This window comes from Lotus japonicus, chromosome 1, assembly GCF_012489685.1.
Source record: "Lotus japonicus ecotype B-129 chromosome 1, LjGifu_v1.2".
Lineage (NCBI taxonomy): Eukaryota > Viridiplantae > Streptophyta > Magnoliopsida > Fabales > Fabaceae > Lotus > Lotus japonicus.
In genome coordinates this window covers 87,079,480-87,101,811 of record NC_080041.1, presented here as the reverse complement: position 1 = coordinate 87,101,811, position 22,332 = coordinate 87,079,480, and the positions used below count along the sequence as shown (strand labels likewise).

The window sequence follows — 22,332 nt, the reverse complement described above, 5'->3', positions numbered from 1 at the left end:
CCTATACTATACTAGATCACATCTATACTAGATACAAGGCAGAGGTCCATTATCAAGACAAAAATCCGACGTGTCAGCTTATCAAGCATCGTCCAGGTGTCATATTCTTAGCAACGCGTTTCCACCGCTTAACGTTTGGTCATTTTCATGTGTCTACGACATCTCGCTCCGGAGAGCTGGATTTGCCACCCCAACCATTAGATTTCACACCCCTAATTTTCGGATTTTAAAGTTCCGAATTATTTCGGAATCTTAGATTCCGAAATTAATTCATCTAACACCACACTTTTGAGTAAAAAACCACACTTTTGAGTAAAAAAGTGCTTCGGAAACCTTATTTCCGAAATATTTCGGAAACTGAATTTCCGTAAGTGGGGTGACATTTCTAATGATTGGGGTACCAAATCTAATGATCCTCGCTCCGTTCTCGGTTCCATTATCTGAAGTTTTTCCCACATTTGTGTATTTCTGATGTTTGTCCCACTTTCAAATTAGATCCTCGACCTATGTTGTTCCAGACATGTGATTTTTCCATGCTATAAATTACGCGTTATGGTTGCTTCTAAAAACCACTCAATCATCGACATAGCTTTTCATTATCTTTGTACTGAGTTTGAGATTTGAGATGGAAGCTGTTTTTGAAATTCAAATTGAATATCTTTAATCTCTCTCCATATTTGTTTTCAAATTCTGGATCTCTCTCAAAAAAAAATTCCTCTTCCTGCTCCGGAAACCCTCTTCTCTGTTCTCCCCTCAATTTCGGCACTCACCTCACCTTCCTTCTCTGCTACCGGTGGCGCCAGATCATCAACGGCCGTGCATACCTTCCTTGCACCGCCACCGCAACGAAACTCTCCCTCTCTCACTCCCAGCCGCTCTCTCTCTCCCTCTGCAGATGTTCAACCGCGCCCAGATCGCCAGATCTCGCGCGTCCTCTCCCTCTGCCACTGTTCCTCCGTTGCGCCGCCGCTCAGCCAGTTGCAGCCCGCGCCGCCGGACCGCCGCCTCCAAGCCACGCCTCCTCCACTTGCAAACCCTCCAGCCAACGCCTCCTTCATCTTGTGTGTCGAAGCCACACACATCAACTTTCAAACCCCGGTGCTTCCGAAATATCCATCGGTAAGATCTTCTCCTCCTCCCTTTTGCTCATTTATCTTTGACCATTTTCTTCTTTCAATCGTTTTTGTTGTTCTTCTTCTCATTTGTTATCATATATCAGAACAAGAGAGAGTGTGTGGGAATGGCCCGTGCAAACATGTGAAACCTTGTTTGTTCTTATTTCAAAGAACTGAACGAAAGAAAAAAGGGCTTGAAGATGGAAGATGGTGAATTGTGAAACCTTCCCATGAACGGTAATGTCCTCTTTGTTGTTGAACAATCCGTTTTATACACGGTGATGTGCAAAGACAAGTGTGCTATGAAAACAAATAGAGATGTCATTTGAGATTATTTATTTGAAGGATAATATTGATCTTCTTCATCTTATAATTCCATTGCTTCTATATTTGTAGGTATGTACATAGTTACCAAAGCTATTTGTGGAACCATGCAGCAAGTACAAGGGTGCAAAAATATGGTAATGTGATCTTCAATAGTTTTCAATGCCCACAGTGTTTTCACGGTCATTGTAACTTTAAATTATAGAAATGCTTAACTTTGTGCAGGTTCGCTTTGTGTTGTGTGATCTTTCTTTTCAATGCTTAACACATTTCCTGGTTCCATTTGTTTGGATTTTCAAGTGAATCAAGTATTCTAATGTGATTGCAGGATGGGGAACTAATGAGGATCTGATCATATTGATCTTGGGTCATCGGAATGCTGCTCAAAGGAAGCCTATAAGGGAAACTTATGCTGAAACTTATGGAGAAGATCTTCTCAAGGCCTTGGACAAAGAGTTGACAAGTGACTTTGAGGTACAGAAAAGTGTAGGTCAAATAGTTATGAAAGATCTAAAACCAAACCAAAATGGTATGTCTTTAGACATTATTTGTGAAATGAGTCACATCATTGTTTAGATCCTCATAATCAAACCCAACTAATTGGTAAAGGCCTTTATTGTAGTTGTTGTTGATACCTGTGGATGTACCTGTACATGCCTAGATGTGCAATATTTAATTGATTGTGCAACATATCACACTGATTTTATCTTAAAGCCTAAGTCCTGGTTAATTGAAATTTAAATACATTGGTATAGTTAAAACCTAGCTAAAGGGCTAACTAGCCAAGAAGACTTAATAAGCTGATTAACTGTGTGACATGATGTCAAATTGTTTCGTAATGAGAACTGATTATATCACTAAATGCATATTATTTTGAGTGTATGAAACTGATATGCACTGTGAATTTTCTCCTCACTAGAGGCTGGTTCACCTTTGGGCCCTTGATTCCGCTGAACGTGATGCATTTTTGGCAAACGAAGCAACTAAGAGATGGACGTCAAGCAATCAGGTGCTGGTGGAAAAAGCCTGCACTAGGTCCTCTGAACAATTGTTTGCTGCGAGAAAGGCTTATCATGCTCTTCATAAGAAGTCTCTTGAGGAGGATGTTGCTCATCATACAACAGGGGACTTCCGTAAGGTACTGATTCTTGACCATAAACTTTAACAAGTTGAAATGAACATTGAATACTCATGTTGCTTATATGTGTAATTCTTGGCCTATAAACGGTAAATATATAACATTGATGACTGAATAAAACTTTGTGATTGTGTATTCACATAATTGGCTTGTGATTTTTCATTTGTTCCATGGCCTCTTATTTTATAGCTGCATACTGATCACACATTACTCAATGAAATTTTAGCAAAACTAAGCTGGTTTTTGGAGTAGAGTTAGACTTAATCCAAATTCTAATAAATGTGGCAGTACCACAAAGCTGATCCGAAGGATGAGTACCTGTCTTTACTGAGAGCCAGTGAGCCACTGTCAAGTGCTTGGTCTGTCCTGAGAAGTACTTTGAGAAGTTTATTCGTTTGGCTATCAACAAGCGAGGAAGGAGCCCTTACAAGAGTGGTGGCCACCAGGGCGGAGATTGATTTGACGGAGCGACGGTGTGCTTATGGCAGAGGTACTATATAATGTGCTGCTTTGTTGTTACATGTTAATGTTTTTTCGGCTGTGTTGTCTTCCTATGTTAAATAAATTGACGATATTAGCACACTTGTGTGGGATATTGAATCTTAAGAGTTGATTGAGTTCCAAGTCTATTCGGAATACTGCAATGTATGTGTGATTTAGATTTTGTAAATCAGAACATTGACTTTAGGGTCATTTTACAATATGGTTGTGTTGGCATGTGCTCACCTCTCTTTTGTGTCTTACGTTGGTTCAGGTTGTTTGAGGGTATGATGGGAGCAGGGTAGAGGTCACGTTTTCTGTCTTTCTACTGCTGTTTTGACATGTGTGTGTGCAATTCTGGGTTTAGTTCAAGTTTTTGTGTGAGTTTTGGCATAGTTGGGACTATGTTTTTTATGCACTGGCTGGGAGGTTTGAGATGGTTATTGGGGGGGGGGGGGGTTTGGGTTTAGGCAGGGGCCAAGGGTAGGTACTGGTGTTATTATTTCTATGAAGTGGTGTGGTAGAGGGATGGTATCAAGCTTACGGCTTTTGCCAAATCTAAGGATGTGGCAAAGTCATGAATTAAAGGTTTTTTGGTAGGGCCTGTTGTTTTGATGTGGCAAAGTCATGAATTAAAGGCCTTTGGTTAAAAAATTGGAAAAGATTCTTAGAGTTTATTTCATGAGTATTATACAAGTCAGATATAGTTAAACTTGAGGTGGCCTTTAATTTTTTAACTTGGCCATTCTTTGCTACATCAGATGCTGATAAATTTATGTTGTTTCCCAACTCCTCCATAGACTACTTGATCAATTCCATCTCTATAAGGTTTTTCAATTATGAATGCATGTAGGATTTGATGTCTGTGCTGATAGTTTTTCAATTACTCATATTTTCATCAAAATTTTGTGCTTATTCTGACTGTTTAAGCAGCAATGTCGTGAACAAACAATTTGCTCGACCAATACCTCAGGTTGTTAAGCATCCCCAAAAAACTGTGGGTTAGACTTGGAGTTGAATATCAGGTGATCACAAAAAGGAAGCGTTCAAGATTGGCTCTTCAGCAAGGAGAGCTAGAAGTGATAACTGTTGCGTATGTGATAAATTTGGAAGGAGTAGATTAATTTCAGGCATGGCCAACTGTGTGGTTGGAAACTTTAGAGAATGTTATGATGAGTGGGAAGGGGATGACTATGGTCTATATCCAGCCATGTTAATAATTCAATATCATACAATATCTTATGTTGTACCATTATATTGTTAATATATTATTTTAAAGAAAATAATAGTAAAAATATGCCACTGAAAATATTAGAAAATTTTACCATATATGTTCTACATTTATTTATTTTTAAATTATAGTGTAAAAAGCTCCAACGGGAATGAACATTTACATCAAAATGCTTTCATATAAAAATTACATTTTAATAAATTTCAATATTTTTTAATAATATATATATGCTTTAGGATAGAAAATATATAAAAGTATAAAAACCTGATAGTGAAAGTATGCTGAACAACTGACAAATTTTTAAATATATATTAATATGTATTGATTTATATTTTAATTACGGAATAAACAGGTCCAACGGGAGTAACATTTTACATGAAAGTAATTTAATATTAAAAAAACTTTAGTGCAAAAAAATTAAACTCATAATTTAACTGTGCATGGCAATTGGCAATGGTTGCTGTATTTTGGACAATGGTTGCTGTATTAATTAAAATGCAATGGCAATTGCTGGACTGTTCCTTACTACTTCCTTTTATGTTTGATATTATATACGAGTAATGATATATACACACCTCATCTTTTAAACACTCCATCTCCACATCTTTTTATTTCTATCTCTCTCCTCTTATCATCTATCACATCTCATACTTTATTTCTCTTACTTTTTCTTTTCTTTCTATCTCTCTCCTCATTCCACCTCAAAGAGAGGCCACCTCAAAGAGAGATGTGAATGAAACATTATTCATTATATACGTCAGAGATATGTTGTTTTACACAATTTGTGGTAACACACCCACCGTGCTTTGCACGGGCTTATATACTAGTGATTAAACAACATCTACATTTCTTTGTCGGCAATGATAACAAATCTCATCAACTAACTACCTATCTATTGGCAAGAAAGATCCTCATTTACAAGTATTAATCATTCACTTTTGATGATGTATTAAGCAAAATGACATTGTTGTAAAAAAAAAGGAAAAGGAAAAAGCCCCATGCCGTTAACATATAGCTCAAAAGTCAAAACAAAGAAACCGCTTTCCTTAAACATCACACTATAGAGAGAAAACGACGTCGTTGCAAACCTGCCACCGCACTAGGAATTTAAAACCCCCACCAATCACCGATCGCCGCCTTCAGTTACGACGGTGAATCAATCTTGCTCGTTCGTTCGTATCAAACCCTTTCCTCACGAATCTCCCTCTCAAATCGCCGATACCCAGTTCAACCAATCGAACCAAAATCCCAAAAAGACCTAATTTTTACACTCGCGGTGGTTACCCAATAGCGTTTTCCAATCTGGGTCGAATTCATTTCGAATTGCAGTTACTGGGTTGTGGATCTTATGGTTTAGCGGAATGGAAGAAAGTGAAGGTGTGAATTGTTTTAGTGAAAGCAGAAGCTCCAGTGAGAGTCGACCTCCGAATCCAAATCCCAATCCTTCGATTGCTTCTGCTTATCGCCAATGCCAGCGTTCTGACCCTGCGGTTTTGCATTGCAGGAAATCGCTTGTTCGCCATGCTTCTCTTGTAAGCTTCTCACCTCTCAATGTTTTCCAAAGAAATGAGATTTTTTTTTATATGTATTAAGCAATAGCATGTTCATTGTGCTGATTGTTTTACTAGAAATAGAATAGTTACAGGATTTGGTAATTTCTTATTTGATGCTATATGTGGAAGTTTTATCATTGCTTCCCTTTTCTGTCCATTTGTTACTTTGATGCAATGATTGTCTTTGAAATATTGTAGCAAAAGAAAACATGTTGAGTGGTATATGAAATGAAAGTCTTTTTAGCTTATGGTTTATATTTCTTGCATTATCAAAAAAAATCTAGGATTAGGATAGGAGGAGATTTTGTTGGGAAAAAGTAATGGTATACAACGACGGTGGGTTGGAGTGGTCAGATTAGGCAAGTAGTAAATTAGACAACGACATCATGTACAATTTATTAATTTTCTTTTTCATAAAGCTTACATTTTAATCATGGTTATTGATGACTGCTGTGAGTAGTGTTATTTATGGATTTCAAGTTTCTTTCTTTCTGCACTGATTTTTTTTTTTTTTTTTATCTTTCTCAATGTTTTCATTTTTGAATGTGTTATTCTAAATTTTTATGGCAAAATCAGCAGACAACAATCAAGCTTTCTGAGGTATGCTCTGAGCCAGGGAATGTTACTGAAGATTGTCAGTCTGATTTCCTTCCAAAGCTTCGTTCTGGAGGATGTGCTGATATGGGGTTCCGGTCAAGTATGGAAGACGTATATGTTTGTGTTGACAACTTTATGCAGGACCAACTGCTCAAGAGCCATATTGATGGGCCCAGTGCATTCTATGGGGTATATCTCTACTATTGGGCTATTGGCCCTTAAATTGATTGGACTACTGATTATTTTGCGGATGAATTTTGGTTTTTCTGTGTCCTGTTGTGCTATTATTTTCTATCCTCCCCCTTTTAACTCTTATTTTCTGCATGCCTGATGGTGTATGTTTTATTGTTTTTTGCTAATCTTTGTTCATATGCTAATCTTCTCTGGTAGCCGTGTGTTGCTTTACCTGTTGTGTGGACCAATGTGTCTAAACACATTTTAGACATACCATTGCTAGTGGTAGTGCTTTTAGAGCTGACAGGAACGGAGAAGTTTGTGTATGTTGCTTGCATTTGTTTGTAAACTGCTTGCAAAAGTTAATTAACATCATATGGCCAATGGCTTGGTCAGGTGTTTGATGGACATGGTGGAAAGCATGCTGCTGACTTTGCTTGTCATCATTTGCCAAAGTTCATTCTTGAGGATGAAGGTTTCCCAAGAGATATTGAAAGGATTATTGCTTCTGCCTTTATGCAAACCGACAATGCCTTTGCAGAAGCATGTTCTCTGGATGCTGCCCTTGCATCTGGCACCACTGCATTGGCTACTCTTGTTATAGGAAGGTCAGGGTTTTGATATTCAATAGTATGTTTGTACATCATTTTTTTTACCCATAGTGCCAAATGTTTGTCAATTATTCTTCTTTGAGCCAGTTTCCACCCTTTTTTAGTAAGTACAAAAGCCAGAAATCATTGGAATGAGGTTAAGAGCATTTTGGCCTAGACAGAAAATGACCCACATCCATGCTCCTCCTTTTCCAAAACAATACTGACATGACATCAGTTTTAAGTACCTTTGGTAAGTTGCTTGTTGATTGTAGTTTCTGATTGCAGGTTGCTAGTGGTGGCAAATGCTGGAGATTGTCGAGCAGTGCTGTGTCGTCGAGGAAAAGCAATTGAAATGTCAAGAGATCATAAACCAATCTGCAGCAAAGAAAAGAAGCGTATTGAGGGATCTGGTGGCTATGTCTATGATGGATATCTTAATGGGCAACTTAATGTTGCTCGTGCTATTGGTGACTGGCACATGGAAGGAATGAAAAGCAAAGATGGTGGACCACTCAGTGCAGAACCTGAACTCATGACTACCAAACTCACTGCTGAGGATGAATTTCTCATCATAGGTTGTGATGGGATTTGGGATGTATTTAGGAGCCAAAATGCTGTCGATTTTGCTCGGCGCAGGCTTCAGGAGCACAACGACCCAGCCTTGTGCAGTAAGGATCTGATTGATGAGGCATTAAAGAGAAAGAGCGGAGACAATTTATCTGCTGTTGTGGTTTGCTTCCATCAACAGCCACCACCTAACTTGGTCGCACCACGCTCTAGGGTGCACCGGAGCTTCTCTGCTGAAGGTTTGAAGGAGTTGCAAAGCTTCCTGGACAGCTTGGGTAATTGAATTGGCACAAGTCCTTTTGCTTCCTTGTTGATTTTTCTTAGTGTACCTCTTTCTGAGAATTAAGATTCACTTGTAATTGTAGATTTAGGATGAGAGAACACTTTGACTGTATCATATGCGGCACCTAGTCAACGTTTAAGTTACTGGTTCTGGTTCATTCTAATTACGTTTTTGTATAATCAATACAGCTTCAGGGCTTGTTTTGTTTTGTTTTGTTCTGTGGACTACAAGGGGCACACACCTTGGCAGTGACATGCTGTTTTGCCCAATTAAAAAAAATGGTTTACCCCTTGGACAAACTTACGTTTGTGTTTGTGCTGTTGTCCAATAAAAACTGAGCTACCAATTTCTTAAAATTTTGCTAATGTGATAAGTGATAACTTCCTCAACTTTTGCTTTCCAACATGTTCTAATTGGACAGTAAAAACTATACATATGGAACTGTAAGCAAGTTTTGTCCTTCCCCCTATCCCCGGATTTTGTGAGATCATGCTTGGAAGGCATGTTCTTGTGGGAGGGAAATGATAGGTTAACTAAATCATGTCACATGTTTCTATAATCTATGCCATTGCCCAATAGCTTTAACAAATTAAGAATATCACATGAGAATCAGTAAGTTTATCTGATTTTCTATATACCCCTTCAAGTTCAACAAAATTCTGGAATGTGATCCATTTACAATACAAATTGTACAAAATGCTCATCTCTTTTGGAAATTGAAAGCCTTAATTGAAAAGGCAAAGGTGATTCCAAAGACTAGTGAAAAGCCAACCACCATAGCTGCAGCTACACCTTTGAAATCATCTCTATACCCAAAATAAGTCCTCACAAACTCTTGCACAGTCTCTCCAGTCTCCATCCGTTCTTGTATATCACCGAATTGTGAAGTAACCAATCCATATAGGGTCCAAGAGATAGGACAGATCCAGAAGAACCATCTCCACCATACTGGCGCCCTCTGTTACATATCAAGATTTTATTAGCCTTTCTGAGTTACTGTCAATGTGTACATAGTTTAATATCACAAATGAAGCTAAAGGGACACTGAAACTTACTGGTCTGGGAATCACAAATCCTGAGAAAAGGTTCCATGTCAAGTAGAACCCAAAAGAAACTATAGCAGCAACATTGTGATCTGGGGTAGCACCCACAAGCATCATTCCGAAGAAGGTGAAGTACAAAAATGTGAAGAACATGAAGAAGAGATACCAGAAGAACTTGGTTGTAGTCCACTCAAATCCAATCATGGAATACACTATAACCCCATATATCAGGGTCTGTGTGAGTATGTGTGGGATCTCAACAGCAACCTGAATATTTCAACAGTGTCAGTCTCACTCAACCACATAATCAATGTTAACAGTTTAATTAGTAGTTAAAGTTAATATTTCCTAGTCATTTACATGAGTAACTTCATTCATACCTGTCCAAATGCATATGGCAAAGCTGAGTACATTCCAGCAGCTCTTTCTCTATAAAAAACTGTTCTCTCAATGGCTACAACTGGTTGCACAGTTGTAGCATTTTGTACCCCAATGAAGAGGATTGAAGCATACATTGATCCCATAGCATTAAATAGATCTTGTTTTCGTTTCCTGCATTGGAAGAATACATGAACAAAGGCATTAAAGAACAGAACTCAGTAACAGGGTTAAGGAAATGAGGGGCATAGGTTGCAGTTTGGTACGTTTTCGAGCCTATATCCCAGAATATTGTCCCGAACAACACAGCTATGATTGTTGTGAATAAAAGTCTCACTGCAGTATATGGGGGGTTTCTCCAGTATGATAGATTCTGTTTCCAAAGGCAAGCCATGCATTGGGTTAAGAAAGATTGTGAGTACTGTGTTGCGAAGTACATGTCTTTAGACCCTGCTGCTGGTGTACTATGTTCCCTGATCAAGGCCTTGTTTCTCCTGAATGTCATTGTACAATAATGGTTAAACACAGAAAATAACAATAGCTTAAATGGCAGTGTTTCCTTCCAAAAATCTGAATCGTGATTTCCATTATGGATTTCCAATGATATGATATGGAACTTGCTTTGAATTTTAAGTTGTTCCTACCTATACAGGTCAGAATTCTTGTATGTTTCAGCGAAGTTAACTCCAAGAGCTGCTTCTTGTGCTTCTGAAGTAACCTCCAACATCCATGTGGCAGGATTATAACCATTCTTAATTTTTGGCACTCCATTGATTCCCTAAACCAAGCATGGCTTACTTAGATGGAAAAATTGATTGATAGTGCAGGGAGTATTTAGTAGTAATTCAGTAATTAGAGATAGTGCTGACCTCAAAGTAATTGATCAGATGTGAACATTGCAGGCCTAAAGGCCCAACATATATTTCCTCACCTCCACGCTTCAAGAGAAGTAGCTGCAATATCACAATACATAACCTCAACTTCTTTTTTCTCAGAATCAATTCTGGAATCCAGAAGCAACTCAAAGAATTTTCTCTCCAGAATTGATTTTGGTTTTAGAATCAATTGTAGAGTGATTTACAAACATGCTATCAGATAAAGGAAAAGGGTCTCTAACCTCATCAAAAGCATCAAATATATCAATGCTAGGCTGGTGGATTGTGCAGACCACTGTCCTCCCTGTATCTACTGTATTCCTCACAGTCCTCATCACTATAGCAGCAGCTCTGGCATCAAGGCCAGAGGTAGGTTCATCCATGAATATAATAGAAGGATTGGCAACAAGTTCAACTGCAATTGTTAACCTCTTGCGCTGCTCCGTCGACAAACCATTCACTCCAGGCAAGCCAACCAGTGCTTCTCTTAATGAAGTTAGCTCTACGAGCTCCATAACTTCCTCAATGAACATCTACAATCAATAGAAGCCATTGGAGAGTTGGTATAAGGTATAATGTCATATGTGGTGTGTGTGAGTTGTGACATGTCTGTTAATGTACTATGACCTAATTTATAAAAGAAAAGCAAAAACCAAACAAACTTTACCTGTTTGGTGGCAGAATCAACCTCGGGAGGTAACCGGAGCCACGCAGAATAAACAAGAGACTCATAGACAGTAACATGGGGAGAGTGGATATCTGTCTGTTCACAATATCCTGATATTCGAGCAAACGTTTCTTGATTTTTAGGATGCCCTGATATAGTGATTTGTCCTTGAATGTATCCTACTGTTTTCCTTCCAGACAACACATCCATTAGTGTTGTTTTACCAGCTCCACTTATACCCATTAGAGCTGTCAGTACTCCTGGCCTAAAAGCTCCATTAACACCCTTCAGAAGTTCAAGTTGATCTTCAAGAATGCCTTGCTCCTTCATTTCCTGCAAGCATAAGGGAAATGAGGATTCTTTTTTTGGAGTAGGTATCAATTGTTGAAGTATTTCCAAACGTTTTACTATTCTAATGCTATATTACAGAAAAGGTCACTGCACTTCAAGTTAAATTACTAGGAGTTGGACCTTGAATCTTATACCTGTGGCATATCCACAACATATCTAATCTCATTAAAAGTGATTGAATGAGGTGTGAAAGGAAGAACCATCCCCTTCTTCGTGTTGTGATCAGATTCACTAATGGTTCCTACTCCTGCTGATAGTGTTCTGGAAGACAAACTTCTTCGGCCTTCGTTTTCCTTAGCAGAAGAATCTTCTAATCTAGGCGACAGTTCAATGACGTGTCCGCTTCCGGCAGCATTTCTTTCAGCTAAGGTTTCTTCTGATACTAAGGCTTGTGGTTTATCAAATGGCTCAAGATAATGTAAGGCCAATGGGAAAAGGAAGTTGAATAGGAACATGTATCCAATGGAAGCTCCAACTCCAATCCAATACCAGTATGCTTCTGGGAAAATCCCACGCGACTTCAAGACCTGTACTCCTAATGGTTCTGTTGAATTAGAAGGAACCTGAAATGCAAAAAAGGTATTCATATATTTTCAAACACAGATCTAAACTGTTCATTACTTATATAGTTTATTCTTCTTGTACATTAACACGTTACACTCATTGGAATTTTGATTGTGTTGCTTACATGTGACCAACTCTTTCCGAGGAATTCATTCACAGCTATAGCATTCTGTCCATACATCATGGGGGAGACCCAGTAACCCCATAACCACCACTTCTTCACATCAACTGATGCAAAAAGTAGTTCTGTGAGCTATTGATATCAAATCACCTTGAAATAAACAATATGCATATAAGAAAATGATTCGTATACATCCGCATAGCCCAGACACCAAACACATCCAGACTTAGAAATGAAGAGAAGATACAGAAGTAATGGATGAGATATATGATGTGATGTGATAATATAGAGAGAAAAATGAGGTGTTTGTATGGTGTCTGCACTGTTCAAGTGTCCAAGTATTATTACTTATGCATATATGATGATAAAGTGCATTAGAACTTCACCTCTTGATAGGATAAATCCACCCATGACCAGAACTGCAAGTAAACCAAAGGATCCAACTGTGTTTGCAACAATAAGGTTCCTCCCAAGTGCCCCCATAAATCGAAAAAGTCCAGATGCCATTTGGTTGATACAAACTAGCAGAAAGTACTGCTTGAGGAACCTGCCATATGAGAAGCAATGTCTCATAACTTTGGTGCAAAGCAAACTATCTGAACTCTATGCTTCAAAGAGAAACAAAACTAAATTCTCACCTTTCAAAACTTGGATCAAATCCTATGACATAATAAGTCATCACAACCCAGATACCAACTTCTAGAAAGGAGATAGGAATCTTTAGGATCCATGTAGGCAGAGAGTATGCCCAAGCAGGAAAAAAGAGAAGGTCCCTTTGCTTATAAAAAACCGGAAGTTTCATAATGAACATGGATAACTCAGAAAATCCATTGAACATAATCACAATCATTATGAAGAAAAGAGCACCCATGTAAATCCCACCATCAGCTTCTGTATTCCGGTGCATCTCAGTTCGTAGGAACAATGTCATTGTTATTAAGCCAGTGAGAATTAACTGAAAGCAAATGAAATCAAACATGAGTCTAGTTGATATAGCACTAATGCTTAAGGCAGTTTCTCTTAGCAAAATGAAATAGACAATTCTTACCTGCCACATCTTGAAGATATAGATAAAAGAATTCCTTTTCATTAGTAGGATTTCTCTGGATATACAAGCCTTTAACAATTCCTTCTTGCTCATACCATACTTGTTTTTTGTTAATACTGCAGGGTGGCCTTTGGATGTGTCAAATGGAGCACCAAGTTCATCACCAAGTTTTCGACCAACGTGAAATAACTGAAAAGCTTCAGCAAATTGTTTAACAGTGATGAAGGTATATGGTTCATCTTTATTTGTCCAATATTGTTCTTGATCTTTTCTTGATGTTACCTGTTATACACATGAAGAGAAAGAGCTTAGTCCAGTATCTTTGAAGGGTGACAAGAGCAAAGCGAGTAATGATTCGTGGACACCCCAATAGTACACCTAATTTTTCTCTATATCTCATTCTTATCACATCACATCATATATCACATCAATTACTTCGCTCTCTTCTCTACCTTTCTCACTCTAGGTGTGTGCACTCTGCGGATGTCTATGAATCATTACTCAGAGCAAAACAAGTTTAGTGAAGCGATATACATACTTCTTGTAAAAAATCTGCTACTCCTTTTCTCTCAGGACACTTAAAGCCCATGTTTTCAAAGAACTCAAGCACATTTTCCCTTGGACCTTGGTAGACAATTTGTCCATCAGAGAGGAGAATGATATCATCAAATAACTCAAAAGTTTCTGGTGCTGGCTGGAGAAGAGAGATGACAGCTGTTCCATTCAGAATGTGGATGGATTGTCTCAGGGAATTGATCATTTGGAATGTGGTAGAACTGTCCAAACCAGTTGATATTTCATCCATGAAAAGGGCTCTTGCTGGTCCAACTAGCATCTCACCTGTAATCAAAATACACAAAAATAAACCAAGCTGGTAATTGATAAGCTCCAATAAGTGTTCTTTGGTTTGCATCCAAATGGGTTCAAAGTTCTGGTTTACCAGTTGTGACTCTCTTCTTTTGTCCGCCCGAAATACCTCGAATCATGTCATCCCCTACCATGGTATCAGCACAAATATCTAGTCCCAAAATCTGACAAATTTAGGAAACAGGATAAACTGAGTTTCTTCCTTTTACCTTTAAAATTATCTTACAGATTTGCTGAATTCACTTTAGTACCTTAATTATATAATCTGTAACTACATTGGTTTCTTGGCCTTCTAGTGCTGCTGCCTGAAAATTCATTATGCTTAGCAACATCTATAACTTGAATTAAGTTGAAATACTGCAAAGAGTAATATTAACATTTGATTTAACAATTTTTTTTTTATCTTAGCCCACCTTCATATAAATATCAATATCAGGATCCGGTTTAATGTTTTCAGCCTTTTCTCTTCTTGATAATTCTGCCAGCATCTCTGTAAGTTGTGCAAATTGAAAACAGTTTAATGATATGATCCTTCAAAATCCAGACACAAAGGTTGAGCATGTGGTTTCAAAGGGTTTACTAACCATAACGGGTTCCAATCCCTTGACACCTTGCTGAAAAGGCCAATGTTTCTCTGACTGTCATTTCTCCTATGTGCAGATCAGTTTGGCTTATGTAAGCTGATGTCCTCTGAGGTACAAATTCTTCCATCCCATGACCATTGTACAAAACTCGCCCGGAAAACTGCAATTGATTAGCAACAGAATTAATTGAGTGAGTGCATGTTCGGAAACTCTCAAACGATTGATTCTGAAGCCAAAATCAATTATATGAGTAGCTTCTGAGTTTCAGAATTGATTCTGGTGAAAGAGAAACTGATACAGACATGCTATAAATCATAAGCATGAAGTGATTCTGATTCTCCAAACTTAAGAGTTATGTGTCCTTACTCTTAGATCTTTACTGAGTCTTCCAGCCAGTGCCAACAGTAATGTGGTTTTTCCGGAGGTTGGAGGACCTAAGAGCAGTGTCATTCTGCATAAACCAAAACAAAATGTTGAGAAATAGATAGTTTTCCTTTCTCGACAACCACTTACACAAAGTTTCACCCTCTTACCTTTTAGGCTTGATGATTCCACTAACATTATTGAGAACTAAGAATGGCTTCTTTCGACTAGGAGTGAGGTGAAGAGATTTCAGGAATCCCTTCAGAAAAAGAAGTAAGAGAGAAAATGGACACATCTGAACTTGTCAATATCAAAAACAACTATTGGAATAACATCCAAACCTTATTGCAGTGAGTCAGTGACCAAATATGAATGAATACCTCTAACAAATTAATGGAGAAGTTCAAAATTGTGGGTAGTGCCCTGCTTCCTACATGAGCTTCTGCTTCAACATTCAAGTGCTCAAAACGGACTTCAATTGTTGGAATATCAAGTCCAACTCTGCAAAGCAACACAAGTACATATGATGATAAATGTCTCCACAATCATAGAAAGCAGCAAGTTCAAAACTGAAACACACACATAAACATAGAACAACTCATAGCATGTTTGGATCAGTTTCTCTTTCCTCAGAATCAATTTTGACACTCAAAAGATACTCGGGTAAGTTTTTCCCCATAATTGATTTTGCATTTGGAATCAATTGTATAAGTATTTCCAAACATGCATTAACATACCGATCAATGCGTTCTCTGAGCTTCAAGAGGAACTTCTCATTATCTTCCTCCGCAATCTTGACGAGCCTCTCCACCAGATTCTTCCTCTGAAGAGGTCCAAGTTTGTTTATGTCAATCTCTGTGGGTTGTTGACCATCTGATTCAGTGAGTATGCCTCTTGTCATTCGAAGATACGTTGGAAGCTTCTGAATGGCAGCCCATGTAAGCTCTTCTTCATCATCTTCCCTCCTTGAAGACCCTGAAAACACATCAACAGCACCGCTTCTCCAGATGCTGGAGCTTCCTATGCGTGCACTTGCCACTCTCAATTCACCATTCTCCATTATGTGATGATGCTATATGTGTATACTATGCAATCAGGACTGTGTTACTTGTCATGCAATGCTATTTATACACAAATGGAAACGTTTTAGTGTGTTTTGTGTGTAATTGATTCTCTCTTTCTGCTGTGGGAACAAGCAGAAGAGAATTGGTATAGCCGTGAGAATGAGGAAGCCTACTACTTATAGTGCTGGGAAGGAGTAAGGACGCATAGTCAATCTTATATACAATTTTTTGTGTTGGATGAATGTGAATTACGTGCATTTCTTTATTCAAACTAACCCAACACTGCAAACTACCACCAAATGCATTACATCAACTAACGTGAGGTTGTTCTAGCTTGGTCAAATGGCTCATATTCGAATCTTATGACCACAGTTGCGTTAAATACTGTCATTCGTAGTAGTTTTACCCGGCTCAAACAATATTGTCCAGGGATATATTTTTCAATGAAAAAAGTTTGGGTGGATTGAGTTCGGACACCACCACGACCAAAGCATGCCTTCAGAACCGGAGATTGCTTAAAAAAGTACTTACGAATTATCTACTAACACAGTTCTCACATTAACGGCGAGAATCGTGCAAACAACTTTTTGAAAAGAAACCATTTTTGAATTTTGACAACTGAAACCAACATGTGTTGGCTTAAGTGGGGGATATATGTGGATTAAAAAACAACTCCAATTTTGCAAAAGGACAATGTTATATACTTGATTCCTTTTAAAATACATCATCCACAGGAGTAAAATAGCTTCTATAGATGCTATATGACATTAGAAAAATGGACTGGCAAGATATCATTTTATGATTGATAAATGTTCTTCCTGACATCTAACATCATTTTGTGACTAACGAAGCAAACATATATAATCTGCATAGAATACAGGACTCGAGAACTTTGATGGCATAATAAAATTTGTACAAGAACAATTAAATAATTTTTGTTTATAGGATCATTAGTTTAGCTCATGCTTTCATGTATCTTCTCATCACGTACCATTTTTATAGTAAAAATATTCTATTTTTTCCTAATAGTTGAATACAAATCTTATTTAATAATATAAACAGCAAAACATCATCTTAGAGATGTTGAAGAGAGAAATAATAAGAGAAAATAAAGAAAGCGAGAAATTTCATGACTCATGATGCAAAGAGATGCATGAGGTGAGTCAATAAAGTAGGTTTATGACAAAAAAATAGAATAATATTTTGTTTTGTTGACACTTCTTTGTCATTATACATAGATAAATAAAAAGAGAAATAAGAGAAATTAATGATATGATATGTGATGTAACAAAAAATACAGAGAGATAAAAAGAAAAATGAATGAAAATAAAATAAAAAATAATGTGAGGTGTGAATAAATCATTTACCATGATAAATCATTTATTTGTTACGCTAATTCGGAAAAATCCGTTGCTGCCTATTGTTTCCGGTTTTTTATGGAAAAAGGTGCTATCTAATACCTCATCATTTTTAAAGAATTGGATGATAAAAATATGATTAATTGTATTTGGGAATGGGGATGATTAGGTTTGAAGTTTTGTGGTGCCTTACATGGAAATAACAGCTGCTAATTCGAAAACCCCCAGCTTGAGTTGCGGACACATGGTTTACTCAATTTCTCTCAGTTTACAAAAAATACAAGTAAGGAAGAATAACTTCCACATCACTTCATGGGAAATCTATACTAGCTTACAATGTTCTTTGTTTTTTTAAAAAAAAAAAACATTGTAAGCTTGAGTTGCGGACACTAGCTTACAATGTTCTTAATTAGGTATATATATGTACGAGAAAAAGGGGCCGTCTAAATAACCCATGGTGAAATTTGGGTTAAATAACCCATAGTTTAGGTGGACCAATCACATTTAAGATAAGTTAGTTAATTATTTTATATTTTATTTATTAATTTATTTACTTTAAATATGTTTTTGTCCCTAATTTATACACATAAATATAAAATGGTACTTGAATAAAAAACACATTTATCTTCATCCCGAAAAAATTTCTTCCACTAAATTTAGTCCTTCTTCCTTCATAACCATTTCAAAACCCAAAAATTCATAAATCCATCCCAATAATGGGAAAGAATAAGAAATCCTATTTGTATCATATATCTGAATTCAATTAGAGGAATTGAACAAGCAATTGTTAAAACTATTCGCTTGATTTTCAATTCAATGCCCAGAAATAGCAACCCTGTTGTGCCTTCCTTGTTTCGTTTGAGAATTTCTTGTGAAATTAATTCCTGGATAGAGAAGACAAAGGAGACTCCATGAGAAGACCGACTTTCATGTTTAACAGTTTAAGCGACAGAGAAGAAGCAGAGAACATGGTAAGCTACCGTGGCAAGTAAAAAAAAATAGCAATATCAACCGTTAGATTTCAAAAAAAAAAATCATCGATGGTCCTGATTAGTTCACATGACATTGTTATGTGAAAAATACACATGAGGGGATCCAAATTCATAGGTAAACGGTGGTATACAATCCTCAGTTTGTTTTTCCACTTTTTCTGAACTGCATAAATTAGGTTTGAGAAAGCATTTAAATAAAAGGCATTATTGTTTAGGGGGCCTTGTATTCTTTCTAAATTGGATTTTTTATTGTTATGGCTATTGGCCAATGATCAATAAAAGTCAGACCTGTGGATAAATTCAGCGTTTTCTTTTACCAAAAAAACTGTAGAAGTATCTTATGCTCGAAATCATGAGAAGATTTGATTTCATATGGATCTACAGGAAGCAAACATGAATTCACAAAACATAAAACCATTTGCCTAATTCATTATTATATATATATATTTCAATTTTGAGAACACAACATGAATCCAAGTGAACTGAGAATCCCATGGCTGCGTTCTTTGAATTTTGGGGAAGGACTAAATTTAATGGAAGAAATTTTGAAGGGACCGAAATAGATATGAAAAATAATTTTAAGGACTAAAATCTTTGCGTTTTTTTTTCAAGTACCATTTTAGATTCATTTGTATAAGTTAGGGACAAAAACATATTTACTCCTAAATAAATTAATAAATAAAATGTAAAAAATTCAATCAATTTATCTTAAATGTGATTGGTTCACTTAGATCATGGGTTACTTAACCCAAATTTTATCATGAGTCATTTAGACAGCCCCACGAGAAAAAATATGATATTTTGTCACGTTCATAATACAATGAGGTGTAGCGGTGGTGCTTAATTATCTCTATATATGGCATAGATATTGTCAATCTTGTTTTGCTTCTTATTAGCAAATAGATTCGATGTGGTATATGTTTGAAGGGTTTTGAAGTTTTTTTTTTTTTTAGGTTGACCTTGTTATCGTAATCTTGACGTAGGGTTTTGTTTAATTTTTTTTGAGATAATTTTTATTAGTGTATGTTGAAGGATGTATTTATGATTGACTGGGTTTATTGATATTGGTATTTATGCATCCACTACTTAACAGAGTTGTTTTCAAGTTTTCTCCACTGAAATAATTTTTTTCTGTTCGAAAAAAAGTATTTTATAATATCTCTACAAGTTGAAACTTTTTTTTTATCTTCTAATATTTCAGTTTTTAAAACTAAAATAAGAACTATTTTCAAAAACAGTTTTTAAAAACAGGTTGTAATAAATAAATTTTTATTTTTTAAATATTCTAGTTTTTATTCTCTCAAAAAAAAATTCTAGTTTTTAAAAACAGAAAACAGTTATCAGAAAAAACTGTGATCAAATAAATTTTTTAATTTTTAAAAACAAAAAATAATAGCTTTTAAAAACTCTAATCAAACAACCATAATTAATTGCAATCAAATAAGCTAACCAATAGTGTTTGAAATGAGCAGCAAGTTTGCGTCATTTCTTACTTCACCTATTATTATCTTATAATTTCATAGTTTAATGATGATACAAATGACCATAATTTCAAACTAATCATATATATATATATATATATATAGTTTTAAATGAATATATGTATGCTTGCTTGACTTCACATTATCATTATTATTATTAATATTTTAAAATGACATTATTATGTACACTTGGAAAGTTGGAATGGAAGAGCTTAGTTGCTATATGTTGCCATGGTGGTTCAATGATGTTTCCAATCATAAAAGGGAAAAGAGGTGTAACCCGAAACCCGACATATGAGTTGTATGAATTCAAATCATCATGTGTTCGAAAATCCCCATGGATCCGGAGAAGATCTCAATACCAATATGGGTCAACCAATATATTGTTATATATTACACATTATATTAATTATTAATTAATTACTAATATTATTTGGGACAACATTTTTATTATTCGTCTCAAATTTATTCCATTGTTATATGCATCCTCATGCATGTGGAGGGGCTTTGTTTGCTTGAAGCTGAATAATGTTAATGTGTCTCCCTGCACAACCTCCACGATCTCCCCTCCTAAGTCCTACCTAATGAATTTAAATATTTCTTCAAAGGTAACACATGAAAATGATTCATGCACATATTGGATATGGATTAATATATGGTGGCATCTTTTTGAAAAAAAAAGTATATGGTGGCATCTTTCCCCCATGCAATTTAATAAAAGTTTTTAACCACTGTAAATTAACATTAACTATGATTAATAGCGCTTATCAAAAAAAAAACTATGATTAATAGCATCATTAAATAGCGTGTTAGAAGAATATTAATTACAATAGTTTATACCTCAATCCATAATAGAATTCTGTAATAAATACTCCCTCCGTTCATAAATAACTGATACTTTAAGATTGTTGCACAAGTATTAAGAAATAACAATTAATGTTCTTGTTTTTCAAAAAAAAAAAAAAACAATTAATGTTCTTGTTTTATTAAAAATACAATCTAACTTCCTACTATACCCTTTATCTCTCATATTAATTCTAACTTTTTAACTTTTTTACCATCAATAAATGAATGGTACAATTGGTAAAGTATAATTAATGGTCTCTTGAACTTTGTAAAGTGGCAGATAGTTAGGAACAAAATTTAGCTAGAAATAGTGTCAGTTATTTAGGAACGGAGGGAGTATATCATATCATAGTTTATAAAATATGATTTTAGAGGGTTCGACTTGTTAAAAAGAAGACAGGTCATATGTCTGGCCGGTCCGGTTCTAAAAACCAATTAATTCAAAAATCCATATAAGTTGGTACAAAATCAACCAAAATACGTGGTAAAATAACTTTGTCACGACCCAAAAACCTGTCATGACCGGCGCACAGACTACCACCCTAATCTGGCAAGCCTCATCCTCAAAGAATCATTTTCCAAACATTTTATTCAAATAATAATGTACTCATAATTTGTAAAATTTCAGCAAAATTAAATCTCTTTTATATTTTTAATAAATACAAAATAACAACATTTGCCAATAAGCTTTTCTATAACCAGTATTTCAAGTAAAATATAAAATTAACTCGAGCAATCAACCACATGATCAGTTGCGAATATTTTAAAAAAAGTTGCGAAAAGTTGTTATGCTTATGAGTGGCTAATTAATTTCCTCATCTTATTTATGACTCTTTTTCATAAACTTCTTATTTATAAGACTACTTTTTTGTTTGGTATACAATAACATAGTAAATTAAATTAGAAAAAAAAGATTCATTTTCAGGAAGAGAAGAACAAAAGAAAGTGAACGTCTTCATTTGGTATAAACTATATAAAGACAAAAGCGAGCTCCATTTTTTAACTGATTTAAATGCATTACGCATATAGAGCTTCTTTTGCAGACTTTTCATTGATAATATTAACTATGTCAACTAGTTAGTTAATTGGCTAAGCCCCTTTGCTTGATTAATTAGATAAAACAAAGCTGGAACGAAGAGAATCCAGTTCCTTGAGTACTAAATATGCTTTTGTACTTTTCAAAAAAAAAAAATGCTTTTGTAGATTAAACTACTAAAACAACATATCGTAATCAAACACATCATTTCTTGAATAAGTAGTTGAGGTTTGATTCTCAACTAATCTTGTGAAAAAAAAAACTTTTTAACTAATCTCTTGCTAATTAGTGCACTGATATGGTGGACTGATATTAGAATCTCATAATTACCAACTGTGAAGATACATTGATTAACACAAAAAATAACATATGGTACATCAGTGACTAATGTTTGGCTTTATTTAATTTCTAACCAATAATACTTAATTACACAATATATAGTTTATGGATAGGAAAGTTTTGCTTTGTTTGTTTTCGCTGTTGATTGTGACTAGCCACATAAAAATAGGGTTAGTTGGTCAGGCAGATCCATCCCTATCATCTATACAAACAAACTAAATTGGGAATTTTAGCATATTCCAAGCTTGCGAATAAGTGATTAATGCTAACTTCCACTGGCTATGATACAAAACACAAAAT

At 35.8% G+C, this 22,332-nt stretch overlaps 3 protein-coding genes across 4 annotated transcripts; 2 read left to right on the top strand and 1 right to left on the bottom strand.

Annotated features, from left to right (window-relative positions):
• The first annotated feature begins 1,345 nt into the window (after positions 1-1,345).
• On the top strand, positions 1,346-4,376 carry LOC130710291 (annexin Gh1-like). The gene is made up of 6 exons (XM_057559504.1): positions 1,346-1,410; positions 1,512-1,576; positions 1,768-1,913; positions 2,359-2,577; positions 2,866-3,067; positions 3,332-4,376. Exons 1-6 carry the CDS (start codon positions 1,346-1,348, stop codon positions 3,346-3,348), a joined length of 714 nt encoding a protein of 237 aa, XP_057415487.1. The 3' UTR covers positions 3,349-4,376.
• Positions 4,377-5,228: 852 nt separating this feature from the next.
• Positions 5,229-8,263, top strand: LOC130727416 (probable protein phosphatase 2C 22). 2 transcript variants are annotated; one of them, XM_057578543.1, is made up of 4 exons: positions 5,229-5,820; positions 6,418-6,627; positions 7,009-7,220; positions 7,491-8,263. In XM_057578543.1, the coding sequence occupies exons 1-4, from the start codon at positions 5,650-5,652 to the stop codon at positions 8,053-8,055; spliced, it is 1,158 nt and encodes a 385-aa protein (XP_057434526.1). In that variant the 5' UTR covers positions 5,229-5,649; the 3' UTR covers positions 8,056-8,263. The 2 variants fall into 2 exon arrangements, with proteins under 2 accessions (XP_057434526.1, XP_057434527.1); XM_057578544.1 differs by having other exon boundaries at positions 5,234-5,820; positions 6,421-6,627.
• A 390-nt stretch (positions 8,264-8,653) lies between these two features.
• Positions 8,654-16,164, bottom strand: LOC130727415 (pleiotropic drug resistance protein 1-like). The gene is made up of 22 exons (XM_057578542.1): positions 15,654-16,164; positions 15,297-15,417; positions 15,087-15,175; positions 14,920-15,004; positions 14,554-14,713; positions 14,383-14,459; positions 14,221-14,274; positions 14,043-14,133; positions 13,641-13,942; positions 13,103-13,384; positions 12,693-13,009; positions 12,441-12,601; positions 12,058-12,161; positions 11,504-11,932; positions 11,019-11,351; positions 10,594-10,884; positions 10,346-10,429; positions 10,121-10,254; positions 9,743-9,970; positions 9,479-9,650; positions 9,111-9,365; positions 8,654-9,013 (listed from the first exon to the last, which is right to left on the bottom strand). The coding sequence occupies exons 1-22, from the start codon at positions 15,974-15,976 to the stop codon at positions 8,756-8,758; spliced, it is 4,350 nt and encodes a 1,449-aa protein (XP_057434525.1). The 5' UTR covers positions 15,977-16,164; the 3' UTR covers positions 8,654-8,755.
• Positions 16,165-22,332: the final 6,168 nt, after the last annotated feature.